General features: G+C 40.1%; 1 protein-coding gene across 1 annotated transcript in view; it reads left to right on the forward strand.

Moving 5' to 3' along the window:
- The window catches only part of TGFBR2 (transforming growth factor beta receptor 2), an 83,183-nt gene that overhangs the window by 42,175 nt on the left and 17,460 nt on the right, over positions 1-23,548 (forward strand). The window contains exon 4 of the mRNA XM_081073316.1: positions 22,306-23,105. Coding sequence (XP_080929442.1) covers positions 22,306-23,105 — 800 coding nt within the window. The remainder of the gene's footprint in view (positions 1-22,305; positions 23,106-23,548) is intronic.

Here is a 23,548-nt window from a genome sequence, read left to right on the forward strand (position 1 = left end):
ATTCATTATCAGACTATTTCTTTCTATATGAGGTGAGATAATCACCCTAAAGACAATTTCTCATTGTTCAAGAAATCCAGCACAGCTGTTGACTCAGATGTCTGGGTGATTTCAGCATCTTTTACAATGTTCCGGGGTTGTTTTGCATTTAATCTTCTAAAATGTTCTACGGGATGTTTGCTTTGCTTTTTAAGCATCTCTCTTCTCTGAAAAGAGAGTATTTCCCCCCACCTAAAACAGCAGATACTAAAGCAACATTTTAGGTTCTATTTCTCCACTTATTGCCACCATCTCTTCTTTATACTAAGGAATGACAACCCTTGAAGTAATTTTTATTTCTCCACTCCAAATCAAACAAGATGGCGAACACCAAACCTCTGGAGTGTTTTACACTGTATTTCTATTACTGTAATACTCACATCTTGTTGTCAGATTCTGATCTGCACACATAGTGGATGATAATTACTTACATCTTCTGGTTTTCTTAAAATAGGGAAGGGAAAAAAGTTGAGCTACAGATTCTCTTTTGAAATGTAGCTCTTAATTTTCAGTGCTATTATGAATGATAGGTCACATTCAGAGAGAATGTACCATTGCTATGTACAGTACTCAGACCTTTTCCAAGGCATGGCCTCATTTACATTCACAGCTACCCCACAAGTAGGCACTGGCAGAATCCTCATCTGATGGGTGAGCAAATCAAACTCAGGGAAGATGAACACTTTCTCCAGAATCACATGTCTAATTGGTGGCATAGCTAGGATTTAGGGCTGTGTATGAACTAAAAAAAAATCTGTAAGGGCTTCCCTTCCTTCCTCCCTTCTCTCCTTCTTCTCTTTTTATTTCCTTCTTTCTCCTCTCATTCTATCTCTCTGTATCTAAACAGATAATAGATACATATATTTTAAAAATTCAAATGCTACAAAATGGGTACAGTGAAAAGAAAGTCTCCCTTTTAATTTGTCCCCTAATCTTCATGTCCATTGCTAATAGTCAATGGTCATCCATTCTTCCAGAGAGATTACTCTGCATAGAATTTTGCATGGGAATCCTTAATTTGGTAAAGCATATAATTGAGATTTTTAAAAAGTCAGATTCATTGATATGTAATTTATATAAAATAAAATTCACCCTTTTCAACTCTACGGCTTGCTGAATTGTGACAAATGTGTACAACTCTATGACTGCTCTGATAATCAAGATACAGAACGTTTTTGTGACTCCCACTAAATTCCCTCATGCCTTTTTGCAGTCATATTGGAATTTTTATTCACATTTTAAACAATTTGGTGTTTTTTTTCCTTTGTGGTTTTGATGTTACTTAACCAATGCCATGACCTCAGTGCTCTGAAGAATGGATACATGGGGTGCCCCCAGCCTCAGACAATAAAATGCTGCTGTTTTCCTTTGTTTCTGGAGGTACGAAGCTTATTCTAAAAACCTACCAAACAAACAAAACCAAATGCCAGCTCTGCATCATTTAGCTCACATTTTCTCTCCCACTCCATGCCACTTGTCTCTATGCCATGCAGTAAGTGATCCTGAAGGCTGGATGATGTTTGAGGGGAGAATGGACCTCTATACAAACCCCCGTTATCCCATTTCAGGCTCCTGGAGGTCAGCGTGTACAATGGCTTTTATGCCTATTGTCCTGTTCCTCTCCTCAAAGCGCTTTTATTTTGTGTACATGAGAAATACACAGAAAATGCATTGAAGATACATTGAGGTAATCCTCCTCATGTCCCACAAGGTAATTAGATCACTATTTCCAGGTGATGCTGGAGGAAAAACAGCAACACAGAAGTGACTTGCCTTCAATTACTCATCTTGTCAGTGGTTGAGCTGGGCTACAGCTCAGGTCTCCAGACTTTTGCCAAGGTCTTAGTTCCCTAGTACAGGGCATTCCAAGGGGCATCAGGGACTGCACTGAGAAACTGAGGGGGAAGGGATCGAGTCAATTCTCCTCTACCTGCTGTGTATACTGAGCTTCAGTAGAAGATAAGGACTACAGCAAGCTTGCTGGCTTTCATAAGTTTGAAAATTGCTCTAGAACAAAGGAGTTAAAGACAACTTGTGTCTTTCTTGGTGAACCAAGTATTGCCCCTTACCCATGAAACCCCCCAGTGGGGCCCTGTCCTGTGTCTGGTGACTCTCCTGCTTCCCTGAAGTGGCCAAGGGCAGGTGAGAGTAGACGACCAACAAGAATGAGGCTGAGGTCTGCTTTTCACAGCTGTGCTTCAACAGTTATGTCTTTGGTCCTGTCTCGGAAGACTCCCTCTTGCCAAAAGATATTGTGTAGACTTCTAAGGAAGTCAATGTCTACCTACCCCTGAACTCACCAAGACATAAGATTCCAGTTAGAAGAGATGGTGTTTGCCTTGGTTATAATTGATGGCCTGGTGACAGCTGTGAGTCAGGTAAGACCTATCAGCCTCCAGGACGGAAGTGAGCATAGGATGTAGGAAGAGAGAATCCGAAGCTCATAGGTGCCCTATTTACTTGCCAATGACATATCCACTTTAGAAGACATTATGTGGCTATTGATCTCCTACTGAATCATTTAGAATCAGACACAACCATTCAGTTTTATTCATTTCATAAATGGTTTCCAAGAGCAGCAAAGACACTGCATTTGCAGACCACTGGGCAAGGAGATGATTTCTGCTGTTTTAGGTAAGAGAGAAATGGCCCCTGGAATGATTAACACTGGGAACCCCAAGGGAGTTTCCTGGATTTAAGGCGTATTTTACCCCTTACTATCACTGCCACCTTGGACCAGTTACCTGATACCTCCATGCTTTAGCCGCCTTGTCTATGAAATGGAAACAAAAGGAAGAAGGGGGTTGTTGTGATGGAAGGACTGACTAGATTCATACATGCAGAGTGTTTCCAGTCGTGCCTGGCACAGCATAAGGAGTCACTGTCTGTTAGCTGTTTCTACTACTTGGGCTTTTTCTGTAGGGTTTAGGACTTTTGCTTCTCTTCAAACATGAAGCCAGGACAGTTCAGCCCTTAGGTATGTTCCAGCGTTGAGGTTTTGTGGCTGAGTTTTGACCATGGCATGCCAGCACAGCAGACACCTCCAGGCATTGTACCCCAAGAGTTTTGGAGGAGCTTGTCTTGCTTTAATCTGTCCCTCATCCAGTTTCTCTTTTTCTCTACACGCCTTCCCAGAGGAAGGGGGGCCACGCTGAGTCTAGGATTTCTAATCAAAGCTAACCACATCCCTTCATCCTTGGATAATATTACAAATTAGGCCCGTTGTTCCTGTTTTGACTCAGAACCACAGTAGGAGGTAGCTAAGTAAAACGGGAACGATTCACAAGGGCCTTTCAGATCAGTGATGAGGGTCATTGCAGTTCTGTACTTGCCAAAGGGATTCACTCCCTCTTCTTTCTTTCACAGAAAGCTTGCTTTGGGCCCGGTGGCCTTCTCATTGAATGCCTGATCCCTTGTGGACCATCTAGGCTAGTAATGGTCCCATCACGTGGGATGGTTGTGGGGATCGAAGAGGATGATGGTGTCAGTGCCCTGCGCAGTACGTGGCTAGCACACAGTAGTGCCTCCTTTCTTTCTCTTTGTCCCCTTGGTAAGAACACTAAGCCAAGGAGCACATTTCTTCCAAATGGTGAAACCCTTTGCTATTCCAAGTGTTGGCAGACCAGACAAGCTCACCAGGGAGCTTGTTAGAAGTGCAGAAACTTGGAGCCCTCCTGGATCTATTGCATCAGCATCTGGGTTGTAACAGTGTCCTTGGTGATTTGTCTGCATATTGAAGTGTGGAAAGCACTGGTGTGAGCTCCCCCCGCTAGGGACAGAACCAGAGAAGGGTCTTGTTAACTTCTTGCTGGTAACATGCTGAGCTAATCAGCTCAAGAGGAATAAATGTGATCTTAAACCTGGTCATTTGGAAATGAGCTAAATATACTTTACTCACTCAGTCCATTCATATAACAGGACTCCCCGGTGAAATGTGGGTGTTTTTCAACGGCAGTAGTGAAGTTCATTTTTAATATACTCCAAACGGTGCTAACATGGGTCTGGATGGAGAGAGGATCAGGCACCTTTTCGGGAACATTTCTTTGGGTTTTCCATGATAATGTTCATTTCAGTTTATCAGTGGGATTGTCCTCTAATATTGCTCAAAGCGAGAAGACATTTAGGAATGTTATTGAGATGCATTTTAGATGATGTTGTACTGAATTGGATCTACAAGAGTTGCTTGGTAGCCCCAGGGAGCCCTGGACAAGTAGTAGAGTGGCACTGAAAAGCTTTTGCCTGAATCCATTTGTTTCTCAGTCATCTGCTGGAGGTGGGCACAAGGAAAGCAAGAAGGTGATACGTGGGAGACTAAAGGAGGCGTACTTCTGGCCCACTGCCAGCTCCCTGGCCATCCTAGTTTTCCTCCTGATTTAGAACTGACTGCTTATTCTGGAAACTGAGCGGCACCATGGCCACACAGGAAAAGGAATTAGCACTAAACTCAAGTCCTGGACTTTGTAAAGTTTGGTTTCAAGGCCAGAGGCCCACTCCACTTCCTTAAGTGAAGTGCAGGCAAGCTGGCACCATGCCCAAGGCCCAGACTGGGGGAATTCATTGGACAAGAGTAGCAATGATCACTGCCCTGGGATGAAAGCCTGTAGTGGATTTGTTCATCTATGCTAACTACTTTCAGTGTGTTGTCTTGTTTCCTAGAGTCATAACTTTTTTTGGTGGGGGGTTGGGCATTACATTTTTTGCATTTTTCAGCTTTATTGAGGTATAATTGGCAAAAAAAAAATTATAGGATATTTAAAGGGTACATCATGGTGATATATACATATACAGTGTGAAAGGAGTTCTGCCATCTAGGAAATTAACAGATCTGTCACCTCACATATTAATCGTGTGTGTGTGTGTGTGTGTGTAAGTGTGAACATTTAAGTTCTACTCTTAGTAAATTTCAATTATACAATACAGTGTTATCCACTGTAGTCACCATGTTTTACATTGTATCCTCAGAGCTTATTCTTCTTACAGATGAAAGTCTGTATCCTTTTACCAACCTCTCCCTATTTCCTCCACCCTCCCAGCCCATGGTAACTACCATTCTGCTCTGTCTCTGTAAGTTTGACTAATTTTTTAGATTCCACATATAAATTATCCCATGTAGTATTTGTCTTTCTCCATCTGGCCTATTTCACTTAGCATAATGCCCTCAAGGTCCATCCATGTTGTTGGAAATATCAGGATTTCCTTCTTCCTCGTGGCTGAATAATATTCCATTGTGTGTGTGTGTGTGTGTGTGTGTGTGTGTGTGTGTACCACAGCTTCTTATCCATCTATCCGGTGTTTGGCACTTACGTTGTTTCCATGTCATGGCTATTGTGGACACTGCTGCAGTGAACACGGAGTGCTCATGGAGTGCTCACTGAACATGGAGACATTTCTTCAAGATCCTGTTTTCATGTGTTTTGAATATATACCCAGAAAAGGAATTGCTGGATCATATGGTAGTCCTATTTTTCATATTTTGAGGAAGCTCCGTACTGTTTTCCATTATAGCTGAACCAATTTACATTTGTACCAACAGTAGAAACGGGGGTCCCTTTTTTCCACATCTTCGCCAACACTTGTTTTCCCTTGTCTTGTGGGAGTCTATAACCTTTTTACGTTGAAATGAAATCCCTGAAATTAGCTCGTCCAAACTTTTCATTTTACTGACAAAGCAGTGGGTGTCCAGGGAGTGGCCTGAATTTCCCAAGATCTAACATCAGGTTCTCCACCTTTTGTCCACAGAAGGGTCAGAGAATCTTGTCTCCTTTTCAGGGAATATCCTTACCCTGCTTTGCTCAGGTCTGGGTGGGGTTGTGTGCTCTTTATCAGCCTTATACCCATGGAAGGCTGTGCACCTCACGTAAGAGGCCACCTGCTCTGTGCACACGTGGCTGTCACTGAGTGGCCCCTCTGACCCACCACTCCCCAAGTCCTCAGCAAGGGCTACATGCCCAGGATTGCACTATTTATGTGTTTGTGAGGAATGTGATGTTCCTAAATGATGGCCAGCTACTGGTGCTCATGTTTGGAGAAGATCACAGTCTCCCCAGGACGATTATCTGGGTTGCGATACCAACTACACCATTTATAAGCTGTTTGTCTTCGGGTGAACTAATTCACCTGGTTTCCCCTCTGAAAAATGTAGGTGGAACTAGTACTCACTCTGAATAGGACTTTGGCGAACGTAAGTGAGTTTATTCACGTGGGGAACTTAGGGAAGTACTTGGCACAGAGCAAGTATTCAGTACATTTTGGCTGTAAACCGTTACGGTCTTTCCCCTAAATTCAAGTATCTTATGTGGGATTTGGCCAGGTGAGCGAGGAGCGATATACCAATGTCATGTTGTATTCTCTGTCCTTCAACTGTATTGTGAAAATTCCTTCAACTGTATTGTGTTTAGTTTCCATCCGCCATAAGCAACATTCTTCCATTTGTCTTGATCCCAACTCCCACTTTTACTTTTGTTTTCCTTCATTGCTATATCTATCTGTAGGTTGCATGACATTTTTTCTTTTTTCTTTTCTTTTTTTACAGGATGGAACTATCAGTAAATACATCAATTATATCTAGTTAGCTCAGAAACTAGGACTCTAGAAACCACTCTGACTCAGAGTTCAACCCATGTGGTGAAATAGAGAAGCAGACCATCAGATGTCGGCTGTCACCCAATGTGTGTTCATTGGTGACCTGCCAGCTGTGTGCAGGCTTTCATAGTTCACATGCTCTCTGACTGGAGAAGTTAAGGAAGGGAGACGTGGACTCCTAACAGCCAGAGTTTCATTCCTTCCTCTCTCATTGTTGTAGAATTTCTTTTAAATGAAAACAGCCTCTTTGGTTTGCAAGCCTAACTCTGGCAGGAAGACAAATTATTTTTTTACAGTATCAGACACACGGTTTCCTGTCTGTGTTTAACTTGCTAGCAGAACATCTCAGCCAGCTGGTTCCCCCTGGAACTACTGTGACCTTAACCACGTCGCCTCCTGCCATCTAGCAAGCCCACTCTGTGCATTGATCACATGCCTGGTACACTTTATTGACTCTTACTGGTTTCTGAGTCAAGGAGGCCTTGAAAGTACTCTTTCTCTCAAATCTTATTTTGTGTTTGTTCTGCTCCAGCATCAGGGAGCTAGATGGCTTCTTGAAGGAAACTCCTGGTTCTCGCAGGTAAGAAAAGAGAAGCATAAATGGTGCTTTGACAGGTCTGGGAGTTCTGGCTGTGCTGCCGTTGGGCCGTGCGCTCGCTACTCAAAATAGCTTCTCACCAGCTGTGCATTTTTATTTGGAGAGAAACAAACCAGTTTTACTTTCTGGTCTAAATGCAGAAGAAAGAAATAAGTGTGGAAATATGGCGGAGAAAAGTTGTTAGAAGAGGAAAAAAAAAAGATTATGGATTCAAGTCAGTAGTGTCATTCCTGGGAAGACGAATCAGTTATTTGAGGTGATGACTCACGGTGAAGGAGCCTTTGGTTGTGAATGAGTTAGGTTAGAAAGCATCCTCTGAATCCTTGACCACGGCTCTGTGTCTCGCCCAGGAAATAATAAAGACTGTACCTGCCAGCGGGCATTGTGATACAGTCAGGTGAAACTGAGAATGTACTTGTAGTGACGTCGGGCAGAGCAACTGGCTTCTGTAGATTTTTATTTTTCTAAGCCACACAGTCAACACAGGTACTCTGAGGCCAGATGTGCTTGCGATTGTGAATATTTCTGCTTTGGAACCTCATTCTGATATGAATCACGGCGGAGTGGAATCCACTAAGGACACAGCCCGTCTCGAATCCCATCCACTGGTTGTGAGTTACCAATAAAACAATTGGTGTGGCTACAAAGCTTTGATCATACGTCCTCAGTCTCCCTTCTCTCCCACAGCCACCTCCTTATGTTCTATAAACAAACACACAGATGAGTGATGGAGAAAGGGTCGAGGGAGATTCTTTTTGCTGCTTTACAAGAATTTCAGTGTCCCACCAGTGGAAAAACACCAGGAAGCTAGCTAACCACCATGAAATTGACTTTCATTTCCTCTCATACTAAACTTCAGAGGCTGTGTTTACCACCAGTTGGACATCTGGCTGACTTGCTTTTGAAAAACCTTTTCTGGTCCTCCGATCACTGCATGTTGCTAATTATGCAAAATGTCAATTTTACCAGCAATAATTATGCCTATTAAAAAACATATTAACTTTTAAAGAAACAATTAATATTTGCTTTTCTACTTTTGAAAATATATATATACCTCATGTTGCCTCATTAGGATATAGCTAGTTCCAATGTCAAGAACAACTGATCCTAAATTTAGTCATTAAAATTCTTTCCATCCCTTTTATGTCCAGGTCCCATCCTATTTAAAACACCTCTTTCTCCTGTCAGGCTGAAGTAGTTGGTCTCTGCCTTGACCATACATTGGAAACACCTGATAAGCTTTAAAAACTACTCATTAACTGGGTCTTAGCCCTGTAGTTTTGGACTTAATTGGTCTGGGGCCTTGTATCAGGATTAAAATGAAAACACCAAAAACAACTCCCCAACATATTCTATTAGGCAGCAATGTTGGGAGCCATTGGACTCAAGACATGTTTTTTTTCTGCCACATCTTTTCTTATATTTTTCATCATTTCCCCCATGTCACTTGGAAAAGGATAATAACAATTAGAAAATGGCAACTGCTGCAGGAAGTAGCCAAAATTCAGCCTTCTAGGTTACAGGAGGAGAAAACAAGCAGACAAAACACCTATATTACCACAGCCCTGAGAATAACATGCTTCTTTACTGTGGGATATTACTGTGCTTTCCACAGTTTGCAAACAATTACTTCAGAACGAGGCCAAGAGCCTCACTGGGCAGAGGTATGTGAGATTTTAGAACTGATGAAATTGTACGTTAAGTGACTGAAAGGTTGGAGGGCAAGCTCTGGGTGCTATTGCCTTGGCAAAGACAAGGCAGGGAGGGGGAAACTGTGTGCATCGTCGCAGGAGGTGAAGACGCGCAGGTGGGAGGGAACTGCGGAAGCTGGGCTTCACCTGGAAAGGCAGGGGAGACGTGAGGATATGTGTTGGTGACCTGACAGGTCCTGATAGTGTGAGTCATCAGTGTGCTGTGCTAAAGCTCCCTAGTCTCCCCGTTGGAGAAGATGCTGAAATACCTTAAGAACTATATCTCTGCTTTCTGATGTCCTGAGCACGTGAAGCGCCCCTGCACAGAGTAGAAGATGTAATCCAGGCAGACAGGCAGCCAGAAAAAGAAATGAAGAATCCGGGCAGGTCGGGGAGCCTACCAAAACCCAAGCTTAGTGGTCTGCTGAGATGATAACATGGAGAAGAAAATGAAAACACTCCAGCTCTAAAGAACATACATCAATCAGGCAGAAGTGCTATGTATGGGAGAAACAGATATTCATAGGACATGTCGTTGCTTCTTGGGTCAAGCCTGGCCCGTTGTAGCCTCTCTGGTAATGTCGGTTGCCCTCCTCCTCAAGCCACAGCTACAGAAGTAGCAAGACTCTATATCCCAAGGAGAAACATGGAGGATGATGAGCACAGTGGAAAGAATGCCTAACACAACAAAGGCAGAATCAGGGTTTTAATTGCCTGGAATGACCAGTAATATGAAACACAGATAGGTTCAAACGATCGATGGCAGAGGGGCAGCTCATCAAAAAGCTGACGGGGCACATGTTCATGATAAAGACCCAGGGGTTCACAGGTGAGTTGAGGTCATTCTGAAATTGGAGTGACCTAGCTGAGACAATCAAAACACAACAACAGAACAAACAAACAAACCAGCAGCAGTCATCTTAAACTGCTCTCCTTGGAAGGGGTGGTGAGAGTTCCACTGTACTCTGCTTACAGAGATGACATCTCAGGTATCGTAGCTGGATCTAGTGAAATGTGTCACAGAAAATCTTGAATAGAAAGAATGATTTCAGAGAACAGATCATTTTATACTTAGAAAAGGACTTGACATTTATTGGACACCTGCTATATGCTGGACTGGCAGATTTTAGGGTCCTACAAATATGTCAGACTTCAAAGTCTGATACATATGTCTTTTGAAGAGTGATTGACGGAAACAGGCATGTTCAACCTAAAAAAGAAATGATTTAGAGAAATGGGTCAAATGCCCACCAGTTTAAGACCTCTCATCCTGTAGAAGAAGGAATTGTTTTGTTGTTGTCTTCTGTTTTAGAGAGCAGCATGAAAACCAATAAATGGACATGCAGGAAGGCATATGACTTAATACGAAAGATACATTTTTAAATATCCCAAATATTTAGAGTTTATCCCAATAGATATGCAGCTAAATTGATCATAGCATGATTTACAGAGGAGTTGGGTCCCACTGTTGTAACATTTCAGCCAGAGGTTTTATGTCTTCCTTAGGAATATTCCAGAAGAGGTTGTCATACCAAATTAAACTACATGTAAGGCCCTTTTGTTGGGGAGAGAAGTGGGAGGGAAATAACGGAAGGGAGACTGGGATGGGATGCAAGAAATGGATAATAGTTTAGTCTTGAAATGTATAAATGGAATAAAACAAACACATGGACAGGAAGGTAGGCATCTTCCATCATTTTGGGGAAAAAAAATATTCTCAAAGTCTGTCCAGAATGACAAACAGTAAGTACTGTCAATATGCTGGAAGGTAAATTAAATCCTGCATGTCTAGTGAGCTCACTGTCCTTCTGTTGTTTAATTAAAATGATGTTTTATTGTTTGCCTGAACTTAATTGTTTGCTTTTTATTGAAATGATGAATGAGGAATCATATCTCATTCTACACTCCTCCAGCAGTTAATTTGACTAGAATTTTTTCATGGACCGTTTTCTCATTGGCTAGCACTGAATACAATTGTGTGAGGGCTTTGCAAACAAATCCACGATGAATTTTCTTTGTAAGAGGGAAATATCTCTAAGGCAGAGCACCAAAGGACTCATCCCATATTTGCTAAGGCTGTGTTTCTCAAACTTTACTGTGTAAATTAATTACCTAGAAAACTTTGTAATATGTAGATTCTGATTCAGCAATTTAAGACAGGGCTGAGATTCTGCTTTACTAATAAGTTCCCAGGTAATGCCTGCTGACTCTACACTTTGAATAGCAGAGTGCCAAGAGACTCCTTCTGTACTATGCCACCACAATTTTTAAACATGGAGAAAATGGCGGTAAGATACTAGATCCCATGTTAGAGAGTATATATATAATATGGAGGCATGGGGTGTGTGCGTGTGTGTGTGTGTGTGTGTGTGTGTGATGGGGCAAAGGAAAGCTGATAAGGATAAGGCATGTAACAGAAGAAAGGTAATATGTTTTGCTCCTTATGAAATCCATTATCTTTCTATGTAGGATCCCAGCATGCCTGTGACTCAGCAATGCTTCCTTTGCATGATGAGTGAACATACGCAGAACATATCCAGTAAATATGCAGAAGATATCAGTACCACTTGTTCACTTTCATCGTTTTCTTTATTATAACTGGGTCCAATTTTACCAGACATATGGTTCAACTGAATTATGTCTTTGATTAGACAGTCGCATCCAAACCCAACAACCGAAGAGCACTCGCCTCATTTTCTCAGAACAGCCAGACCAACTACCTCCATAACTTTCTGCCTTATTTTTGTTTTTTCACTTCAAACTCTTCAGTATATGTTCTCTTAACTTATTTCTGATGTGGCTGTGTTATTTCGCTTTTTAAGAAAGAATTCTGGAGCTCAGATAGGCTTGGGGGAAAAGGTTTCTCCAAAAACAGCATTATCATACGACATGTTACAAAAAGAGGCAAAGCAAATTGCAGTCAGGCCAAAGGCCACTGCTCCAGTGATATTTTAATGCGTCTTTACCAGATCAGGACTTTTTTTTTTTTCTGGTTGGAAATCTGTGAAATATGTTATTAGTGAAAACCATTTTTGTTACGGTCTATCACAAAATAATACAAATATATTTATTGAATGCTTTCTATATCATAGGTGTAATAATTTTAAGAGCTTGACAAACACTATCTCTTGTAAGCTCCAGGACAACCCAGTGGGATTGCTTGTGGGTTGTCTTTCTTATGCAGGTGAAGCTGAGACCCCAAATCTCACAGTCAGGAAACAGCAAGGCAGGGTCCAAAATCAGAATCCCCAGTTCTTAAAATCCAAGTTATACTGCCTCCAAATATACAGAGTGGTACCTGTAAGTTATTAAATCTCAGGAGCTACTGCGATTATTCTTAGACCTTTCTATTGCCTGATGAAGTATTATTACTAGTTTGAGTCTAGAGCTAGTATTTTTTTTCCTTTAAATTGTAAAAAAAACAAAAAAGACTTCTCAGTGTGCACTGAGAAAATCATGAAATTGAATCTCAGCTCAGTGTTGTGTCTGGAATATTGTGGTTTGGAGATGAAGTAACAAAGAAGATACTAGCACATAACTTAGATTGTAGAACACTTGAGAAGCCCCTTCCGAGAGTAGCAAAGACTTCAGGATTTTAAATGTGGTCGCTGTTGCAGAATATCCTGCTAAATTGTTAAAGGGAAATAAAGTGACCTTTAATGCCAGGCAGCAAACACAGCATGGCAAAGAAAGGTGATTCCAAGATATATCTCAGGTCTCCTGACTTGGGATAAAAATTCCGAAATAAGCTGTTTTAACAAAATGTACTTTGTGTTAGTCTGTTTGAAAATAATCTTTTTTTGTTTTTTTGACTGAAAGTCAGAGTACTTTTAATATTGTGAACCTCTTGTTCTTCCTGATACCTACCTAGATCATTCCCTAAATATAAATTATTTTGTCAGAAAAGAAGCCACCTGTCAGTGAATCTGTTTATACAGTAGATGAGCTAGCACAGTGATATCTGAAGACCAAGAATCATTGAGATCAGGTATAAAGGACCAGGCAGATGACACTGTAGATTTATAAAGATTATTTATCTGATAAGGCCAATTCCTCCATTTTGTTTTACTGTGCTGGTTAGGATCTCCAACTCATGTTCAGAAGAAGTAACTACGTTTCAGTGTCCTTTTCCTGTTTTTAAAAGAAATGCCTCTAATATTGCCCATTAAAATAAGGTTTGCTGAAGATTGTTAATAAATAATATATATATATATATATATATATATATATATATATATATATATATATATATATATTCCTTACCAGGGTATTTAACTGTATCGTATACTTTCTCTGTGTCGACTGAATTGGTCATACAAATTTTTTCCTTTACATTATTAAATGTGATCGATAACAGTAGTTTGTTTTTAGTGCTAAAATATACTTTCTTGGTTACTTGGTCTTGCTGTCTTATGTTTGTTTTATATCTATAAGATTTGGTTTGCTGTTCCTTTATTTAGAATGATGTTTTTAAATCATCGTACATGAGTAAGATTGTTCTGTAGTTTTCTTTTGTCATGCTCCTTGTATCTGCTGTTCGTGGTACTGTTTTCATAGACTCAATTGCCATGGTACACTGTTCCTAGTCTCTGAAAGAGTTTGTGTGAAATTGAAATGAACTGTTCCTTGAAAGTTTGGCAGCTCTCAACTTCATCTGGGACTGGTCTGTGTTTGGGTTTTTGGGGGGAATATTGTTGCTTAAATGTATTGGGTTAATTTTCCCCACTTTAAAAAAAAATTCAACTTTAAGAAGAGTTGAAAGAATGGTACAGTGAACTCTTTGTCTTTCTCAATATTTACCGTGTTAACCACATCCTCATTTCTCTCTATATGTGTGTGCGCATGCACGTGTGTGTATTACACTCCACATTCAAATTTCCACAAAGCAATGGGGTTGCTGCTGTTGTTTAAATTCAAGATCCAGTCAAGGTCTACACATTGCATTTAGTTGTTTTGTCTTTCACTGTGTTTCTTGTTTTTCATGGCATTGACTTTGAACAGGCCAGGCCATTTGTTTTCTAGAGGCATTCTGGGTTTGTCTGCTGGATCCAGCTTTATCAGATTCTTTTTTTTTTTAACTGAGATATGATTGACACATAACATTAGTTTCAGGTGTTCAACATAATGATTTGTTACAGGTATACGTTGCAAAATGAACACCACGGTTAAGTATAGTTAATATCCATCACCACACATAGTTACAAATACTTTTTTCATATGAGAACTTTAAGATTTATTCTCTTAGCAACTTTCAAACATGCAATACAGTATTATTAACTATTTACACCGTGTTGTACATTACATCTCCTGGACTTATTTTATAACTGGAAGTTTTCTCTTTTGACCACGTTCACCTGTTTTGTGACCACCAATCTGTTCTCTGTATTTATGAGTTTGTATTTTGTGTTTTGTTTTGTTGTTTTTTAGATTCCACATGTAAGGGAGATCATAAGGTTTTAGTCTTTTTCTGTTTGATTTATTTCACTTAGCGTAATGCCCTCAGGTTTCATCTATGTTGTTACAAACGGCAGGATTTCCATCTCTTTTTATGGCTGAAAAATATTCTATTGGGTATATATAGATATATATATTTCCACATTCATCCATTGGTGGACATAGGTTGTTTCCATGTCTTGGCTATTATTATAAGTAATGCTTCAGTGAACATAGAGGTGCATATAGCTCTTCGAGATAGTAATTTTGTTTTCTTTGCATTGATTAGATTCTGCCTAAATGTTTTTGTAAGGATTCTACTGGTATTTTTATGGTAGGAAGATTTCAGGGGCAGTGACAATTCTACAAAAATCAAATTTGGACGTGTATTCAGTCATATCAGTAAGAAGAAAATTAATCGGACAGTAAAAGATAAAAAATTAAGAAGGTTATACTATAGGAAGATTTTTTAATTACTCATTTATTTTCTTTACTATTTGTAAGATTATTCAAGTTTTGTAGTTTTTTGGAGGCCAGTTTTCGTAAGATACACATATATATTTTTAAGATTTTGACTATTCCTGTCTAAGTTTTCAGATTGATTAGCAGAAATATCTCTCTTGGGATTTTCTTATCCTTTGAATTTTTGCTGTGCAGATAACTATGTTCCCTCTGCACTTTTGTTCCATTATAACTCTCACAGAGGTTTACGTGTCGCATTAGTCATTACACAATACCAACTTGGGGTGTTGTTGATTCTCCCTCTTCTGTATTTGTTGTCTGTTTCACCAGTGTATCTTTACTGTGTCTGTCCTTCTGTTTTCATTGGTTCCATACTCTTGTCCTTTTTCTTTACTGTGTCTGTCCTGTTTTCTTTGGCTCCATACTCTTGTCCTTTTTCTGAATTGTCCTGTTGAACCCTGTGTTGGCTGAATATCTTAAGAGCTGCCATCAGCATTGTTCTTCGGTGAATCTCTGCCACTCCAAATGAACCCAGCTCATTTCATGTATTTGTTTCCAGTTTCCATTTGTATGGCAACAATCATACATATCTAGCAGTTTGGCGACAAGGATTCAAAATAAACGATTACATAAAGCACACTGTGGCATTTAGTAGGTGCACCATAAATGCAGGCTGCACTTTTTAATATTGTAATTAACATAGTGGCTTGCGACAGGAAATTCTCCCTCCCCCCAGCATATCTGTCTTTAGCACAGTTTCTTTCTTTGCAGCCCAGCCAGTTATGTGTATGTCCTGTCACTTTAGCTGAACACGTTCACGTGTGAAAATCTTTGTGGTTAGAGGGTCACTGCCAACTTCGAAAGAATCTCTGTAGTTGTCATGTGTGCTCATAGGATACCAACACACCAAGGCACGCAGAACACGGTCATCCATAACCCTTTCTGTCACTCAGATAAATTAGTATCTTGGTCAATTTCCACACCAAACACCTTCATTGAGTGGAGGAGCCCATCTCTCAGATTCATCTATGTTGATTTGGTTTCATCAAGACGTGATCTACAGGGACTTTTTTTTTGCTATGTTGGTCTTAATTTAGTGTTGTTTTCACTATGTGGCTTTTTAAAATATTGTGAATTGTAAAGGTTCAGTTTTAAGTTTCTTTTAGCAACTGGTGTCGGTTTGCGGCATAATAAAATAAAGGACGTGAAAGAGGCTGGGAGCAACCTGTTTTCAATGTCGTGTATGTGTGTGTGTGTGTGTGTGTGTGTGTGTGTGTGTGTGTGAGAGAGAGAGAGAGAGAGAGAGAGAGAGAGAGAGAGAGATTAGGCAACTTGTTTACTTTTAAATCACTCCAGAGGAATGTATACCATGGAATTTCCTCTTGAGGTTTTCTGCCAGTTTGCGTTTGTTTTTATGGCATACTAACATTTATCTTTGCCATTTGTCTTTACAAAAATATTTATTTATCAGGACTGACATTTGCAAATGACTCCTTATTTGCAAATAAGTCTGGACTCTCAATGTGGGACACATTTGGTTAGAAAGTTCCAGAATTATTAAATGGACCTCTGGGTTCATTGTTAGGAAGATAGTTTGATGGTATGGAAAGAAGGGGAGCCACTCAGACCTGAGGGAAACGGGGCCCCCTGCTTTCCCTTGCAGGAGTCATTATAGCTCTGGAGTCCCCCTTTTCTTGCTTCCTTTCTTCCTTTCTCACTCTCTCTCCCTCTCCCTCTCCCAAGAGAGATGATGCTTATAAAGTGAAACGCTCAGTGCCTAGCTCAATAACGCACATGATATGATAATTATCTTTATTATTGTTAAGGGAGTTCAAAGGAGGGATTCCCCTCATTTTCCACTGAGATCTCCCTTCAGTGGAAAATGTGACAAAAGCTCTGACAGAATTCACAATTGCCTGTGGGGAACACAACATATCATGCCAGGAGGGTCTATCATTGGCAAGAGTTTCCTCCCTTACTAACTTCCCCAAGGAACAGAGGACTCTCAAAATCTCTGCTCTACGCAATCCTGGCAAAGAAATGAGAGCTGGAGTGCCTTCGGTCTGCCAAGAGCTCTTCAATTTGTGCATGTGCATGTGTGTGCCATGGACTTCTCGGAAGTCTGGTGAAGCTTATTGGCTCCTTCTCAGTGATATTTTTAAGTGCATAAAATATAATACACAAAATTTCAAAGAAAATGAATGACATTGAACTGTAATTATCAAATGTTTTAAAAATAAATTCATGCTATAGTATTATCTGCTTCTATAGTAATGTCTTAAACAATAAAATCTAGCATCAGCTCTAAAAAATTGAAATGTCTAAGTGATGAGTATAAATGATACACCAAGACATCTGTAACAAATGTAATATGGCATGAATATATCTGTGGTTTCTATTGGTGACAAAGTCATAGGTATGGCTAATACTAGGAAATGTCATATTTTAGCTAAAGATTACTGAAAATAAACAGATGTAAATTTTGTCCATTGGAATTCACAGAGCCCTATATTCTATCCATGAAGCCCAGGCTAAGAGCTTCTGCTATTATTGTATAGAGCCTCATTTTTTAAGAACCTTGGAGAAATTCCCCTTATTCATAATGCCCTCCAGAACTATATCTAGCTCAATGTTCCATAACAAAGGCATGTAATGTGAATGCCAGGTCTCAAGCACTAATTATTTATGAATCCAAGAAACAACTCATGGAAGGTTCCAATAATCAAAATTATATCTTGATCCCCCTCTATATTCTAGTCCCGGGGATAGGCTCTGAAGAAAGATAGTTTAGAGTTCTTTCTCATGTAAGACTTTTTCTTACCAAGCACGGGAAAGATACATATTTGTAAGGATACCCCTCAATGGTGGTTCTTAGTTAAAAACAAAGGAAATAGTCTGTGCACTCAGAATATGCCCCTCTAGACAAATTATCCAAGAATTGCCGGTATCACTTAAAGTATGGCTGTAAAATCACTTAGTCCAGTTCCCAGTGGAGAACACCACTTTATCAAACTGAGAGGTTATATAAAGTCATTGCTGATTGGCTCTCACCAATGTTAAGTTTCGAGACAATATGGTATGGGGTTAAGAGCATGGGGTCTCACCAATACAACAGAGCTATTTTCAAAGATCAACTTTAACATTGCCTAAGTTTATGATCTTGGGAAATTATTTAAACCATCTGACCCCTAGGTTCTCTATATATAAAATGGGGTTCATAATAATAGCAGTTTCTACCTCATAGGATTTTTTTCTGTTGGTTAAATATAAACATCGTATAAAACTCTTAGGATACAGCCAGGTTCATAATAAGAATTCAATTTACGAGTTGCTATGTAATTGGGGGCTGGCGACAGAAATACTTCCTGCTGACGAGGAAAGGAGATGCTAGCTTGTACCTACACCTAGAGTGGTTGGTTTTTCTAGTAGCAACCAAAGGGTTAATGCTGTGAGAGGGTGTGGGCGGTTCCTTTTTAGATAAAGCCACATCCCAAAGCTTCCTTTCAGCCTCTTTGCTATTGTTCAGGTTTTTCACCACTTCTTTGAAGTTTCAAAATTGACAGATGTTATTCAATAATTCTCTCCCCACCAGATTTTTACATGTAGATTTTCAAAAAGAAAACACAGGAAATTTGAGGGGAAAGTAAAACGTTGGTTTCTGACATTGTAGGAGAGGATATTTTGGAGACTTCTTCAATCAATGCCCACATAAATTTCAGGGGATTTCTGTTTTTTGTGTTTCTCCTAGCCTAAAAATAGAACAGAATTCAGTAAGGCAGACCCTTTTCATATATGGCCAGGAATTATAAAATTATGAGTGATAAATGAACAGTTCATTTGGACGTTTTACGCTTTTTAATGAATTGGAGACACAACTAAGTAATTATGCAGTTAATATTTAAAACGTTCTAATTGTGTGGTTTCCTCATATGTGAAAGAGAATATCCACAGTGGATCAAAATAAAGTCTCTCCAAATTCTGCCAATGTATTACAGCTTATTAAGATAATACCTATAGAAGAGGGATCAGCAAACTTTTTTTGTAAAGGGACAGGTAGGAAATATTTTACGCTTTCCGGGCTAGATATAATCTCTGTTGCATGAACCTCTTAGTTTCTTCTTTTTAAAAAAATGTATTTATGTTTATTGAGGTAACATTGGTTAATAACATTATATGAATTTCAGGTGTACAACATTATAATTCGATGTCTTTATACTATATTGCATGCTCCCACCAAAAGTCCAGTTTCCATCCATTACCATATATTTGACCCCCTCTACACATTTTGCTATCCCCTCTGGTAACCACTCTGCATCTATGTGTTTTTGTTTCATTTGTTTGTTACTTTTTTGTTTTATATTTCACCTATGAATGAAATTAGAGTTTTTGTCCTTTTCTGAATTATTTTATTTAGCATAGTACCCCCTAGGTCCATCCCTGTTCTTGCATGTGGCAATATTTAATCTTTTTTTTGTGGCTGAATACTATTCCATTCTAGATATATACCACATTTTCTTTATCCATTCATCCATTGATGGACACTTAGGTTGTTTCCATATCTTGGCTATTGTCAGTAATGCTGCAGTGAACATGGGGGTGCATATGTCTTTTTCAATTGGTGTTTTCATGTCTTTGGATAAATACCCCGAAGAGGAACTGCTGGGTCATGTGGTAGCTCGAATCTTAATTTTCTGAGGAACCTCCATACTGTTTGACATAGAGGCTACACCAATTTACAATTCCAACAGTGCACAAGGGTTTCCTTTTCTCCACATCCTCACCAGCACTTGCTATCTCTGTGTTTTTGATAATAGCCATTTTGACAGGTGTGAGGGGATCTCTCATTATGGTTTTGATTTGCATTTCCCTAACAATTAGTGAAGTTTCTTCCTTAAAAATAATAAATAAATAAAAATCTTTAAAAGTAAAAAACAAAACCAAACCAAAAAACAACAAACATTCTTAACTCACAGAGCTGCACAAAAACAAGGCCCTTGGGCTGTAGTTTGCCAGCCCCTGCAGTAGAACATAAAAAATGTGAGGGATATTGTCCCCCAGAAGTAATCATTCACTCAGCTTCTATAATACAACAAACACTTGCTGAGTATATCATAAAAATGTTCCTTCTTGAGTCTGGTTTTGGGTATATTACGATGATCAAAGTAGATCTGGCCTTTTCCCATGTAGAACACTTTGCCATGGGTGAAACACGCAATCAGAGAACCAAACCGACTTAGGATTGTAAGACATCTTATGTAGTTACAGATAAGTAGGTACTTGAAGCAAACACACTTATTGGACGCTTCAGATAATAGAGGTGGAGTTACTAGGAGGAAATATTGTGTTCAGCTGTTGCACTTGAATGTTATTTCATCTGGCCCCTTAATTTTGCTCTTCAGGCTCATACTTTGCCAGACAACAGGGACAGTCCATACATCTTCACAAGAGCTTTCTTTTTTCTGCAGTTCCAATCCTTTCTTTTATTGCTTTGTCCTACTGCCACTTCCACCCCTCCTTCAACCTGTCCTTTGTCTCATTCAAGCCTTCCAGTGTGAGTAAGAACTCAGATTTTCAAGAGTCAAATTATATCCCCATTTCCTATTCATTTTAATGCATTAATGTATCTTTCCTCAAAATACGGATTTTTTTTCTCTTGGTTGATGAAATTAAGATGTTTGGGGATTATTTTTACAGTTTTTTAGTGGTATCAGATAGGCTTAAGACCTATGGTTTTCATCTAGATTATATAGTTAGTGGAAGTTGGCATTTCCACTAAGAGTTTACTGTAAGAATAGATTATGAATCATGCCTAAAAACTCCAATTTTACATGGTACTAGCCTCATTTCTAACTCTGCTTTGTTAAAGTGATGGTATCAAATAAAATTTAGGTAATGGGTTCCCTTCAAAGGATTATGATTATCTCTATTACATCTGGACTGTATTCTCATCACTTTTTTTTTTCCCTCCTGAAACACCTACAGTAGATGAAAACTGCCAAGTGAATAATTACAAATCCCTTTTGTGACATGATGCCTGGCTCCCTACTACCTACTTAACCTTTTTCCTCCCAGTCCCTTGTACAAAGCACCAGATATTCTTACTTCTTAATTTAACATTCCTTTTGCCCATGATTGACTTTTTCCCATTCTTCATTGACCAACTGAAAAGCAGTCCTTGCCTTCCGTTTCTCTCATTTTTTCCACTTTTCACCACTAAATAGATTGTAGTACAACTTTAGCTCCCATCTCAGACTGACATATATTGCTAGGCATTTGCATGCATGCCCTAACTCCTGCCAGCCCCACAGCAGGCACTCAGGAGTGCTATGTTTAATGAATGAATGTAGCATTTCATGAAGCCTGCTCATTAATGGGAACCTTTGAGGGAATATGAATGGTATATAGAGCAATAGAATTCTGGCATTTTTGGCCAATGGAGGCAGCCTAGTACAAAGCTGTCACTGAACTACCTTTCACTGTTCTCCTGTTTACTGAACGATTCCATCCATGTCCTTCCCAAAAGGACAACCATGTAACTAGCTCCAACCAAGGCTAGCACGTGAATCAAAGTTTGATATCCATGACATTCTAGTTGGATAGCTGGTGCTAAAGACTCCTCCATCATCCCACAGGGCCTGCTTCCTAGGTCCAGGCTGCATTTCTTTTTTTAACTCCTCTCACCTTCATAGTAATGTTTCCACGCTTGCTATTAAGTATTTCTGTTCTGTGAAACTACCAACTACATGCACACTGGAAAGAGTAATACTAGGTGACTATAATAAGGTAACTGACTTCCAAAAAGATCCTTTCCACAGATTCCTTTCCCCACCACCGATAGGCCCAGAGCTGATGCTAAAGGGTAGCCTGGATAGTGGTCAGAACAGGACAAGCTGGAGTTTAGAAAAAGAACAAAGACCGTGGCAGCACTGGCAATCTCTTTGTTTTTACCACATATACATATATTTTACCATATATACAATATTTTGGAGGTAGGAGTTGTCATTCTTTTTATATTCCCAAAGCCTCCTGCAATACCTTGGGTATAGTCAACACTAAGTAAATGCTTTGTCTGTGTATTCAGTACTTCTTGCGGACCTGATGTGTGCTAGGTGTTGTTTACAGTGGTGAAGAAGGAAGCATGGTCCCTGCCAACATGGCATTTTAAGTGTGCTGGGGGGTGGGGAAAGTAGATATAAAAACCACTAAGTAGAGTCATAGGTATTTAAATTGTGCTAAATTGTTATGCAGGAAAAATGTAGGGTGCTATGAGGATATGTAAAATAAACTATTTCACAAGTTTTCCTAGATTTCTATTAGGGTGTGACATTTAAGGTGACGTTTACATGCATCCATCTCTGGGATAAAAATTCAACGATATATTACTGACAAAAACTACACTGATGTTAAAACCTCTAGACACTTGAGGTAGGCGCCCACTTTCTCACAGTGCATATCTACTCAACCCAACTCCTTCTCTCCCTTGTTTTGTTTTCACATCAGAATATTCCACCAACAACCCTGACTTGTTGTTAGTCATATTCCAAGTGACAGGCATCAGCCTCCTACCACCACTGGGCATCGCCATAGCTGTCATCATCACCTTCTACTGCTACCGTGTTCACCGGAAGCAGAAGCTGACTCCTTCTTGGGAGACCAGTAAGCCACGGAAGCTCATGGAGTTCAGCGAGCAGCTTGCCATCATCCTGGAAGACGACCGCTCGGACATCAGCTCTACGTGTGCCAACAACATCAACCACAACACAGAGCTGCTGCCCATTGAGCTGGACACCCTGGTGGGGAAAGGTCGCTTCGCCGAGGTCTACAAGGCCAAGCTGAAGCAGAACACATCAGAACAGTTCGAGACCGTGGCGGTCAAGATCTTCCCTTATGAGGAGTATGCCTCCTGGAAGATGGAGAAGGACATTTTTTCGGACATCAACCTGAAACATGAGAACATCCTCCAGTTCCTGACAGCTGAGGAGCGGAAGACGGAGTTGGGGAAGCAGTATTGGCTGATCACCGCTTTCCATGCCAAGGGCAACCTCCAGGAGTACCTCACGCGGCACGTCATCAGCTGGGAGGACCTCCGCAAGCTGGGCAGCTCCCTCGCGCGGGGAATTGCTCACCTGCACAGTGACCACACCCTGTGCGGGAGGCCCAAGATGCCCATCGTGCACAGGGACCTCAAGAGCTCCAACATCCTGGTGAAGAATGACTTGACCTGCTGCCTGTGTGACTTCGGGCTTTCCCTGCGTCTCGACCCGACTCTGTCTGTGGATGACTTGGCCAACAGTGGGCAGGTGAGTTAGACCTGGATCCCCCTTACCTTGTCCCTGCACCCCATCCCTCTTCATCCCTATCTCCTGCATCTTGTCTCAAACAGTCCTACACTCTATGCCCCACTCTCTCCTGACAGGGTGCCTTTGATAAGAAGCATTTGGTTTCTTCAAATCCTCCCCACTTCAGGACATTTTTCTCCTCGAGTCAATCCTCATTTCTCTTCAAATTATTTTTCTTTGCTTCAAACAGTGTTAGTACTTGATCTGTTATTTTCCTCTCTTTAGGGTTGCACTCAGCCCTTTCTACTCTGTACTATTGGTAGTTATAGTGGTTATTGTTTTGTTTTCTTATTTTTATTTTTTTACCATTCCAGAAAGCAATCTCCTTGAAGTCCAAATCCACATCCATTTGGTCCCACATAGCACAATACTTTGAACAGTGAAAGTGACCAATGAGTATTTGT

The sequence above is a fragment of the Rhinolophus hipposideros genome, assembly GCF_964194185.1.
Source record: "Rhinolophus hipposideros genome assembly, chromosome: 14".
NCBI lineage: Eukaryota > Metazoa > Chordata > Mammalia > Chiroptera > Rhinolophidae > Rhinolophus > Rhinolophus hipposideros.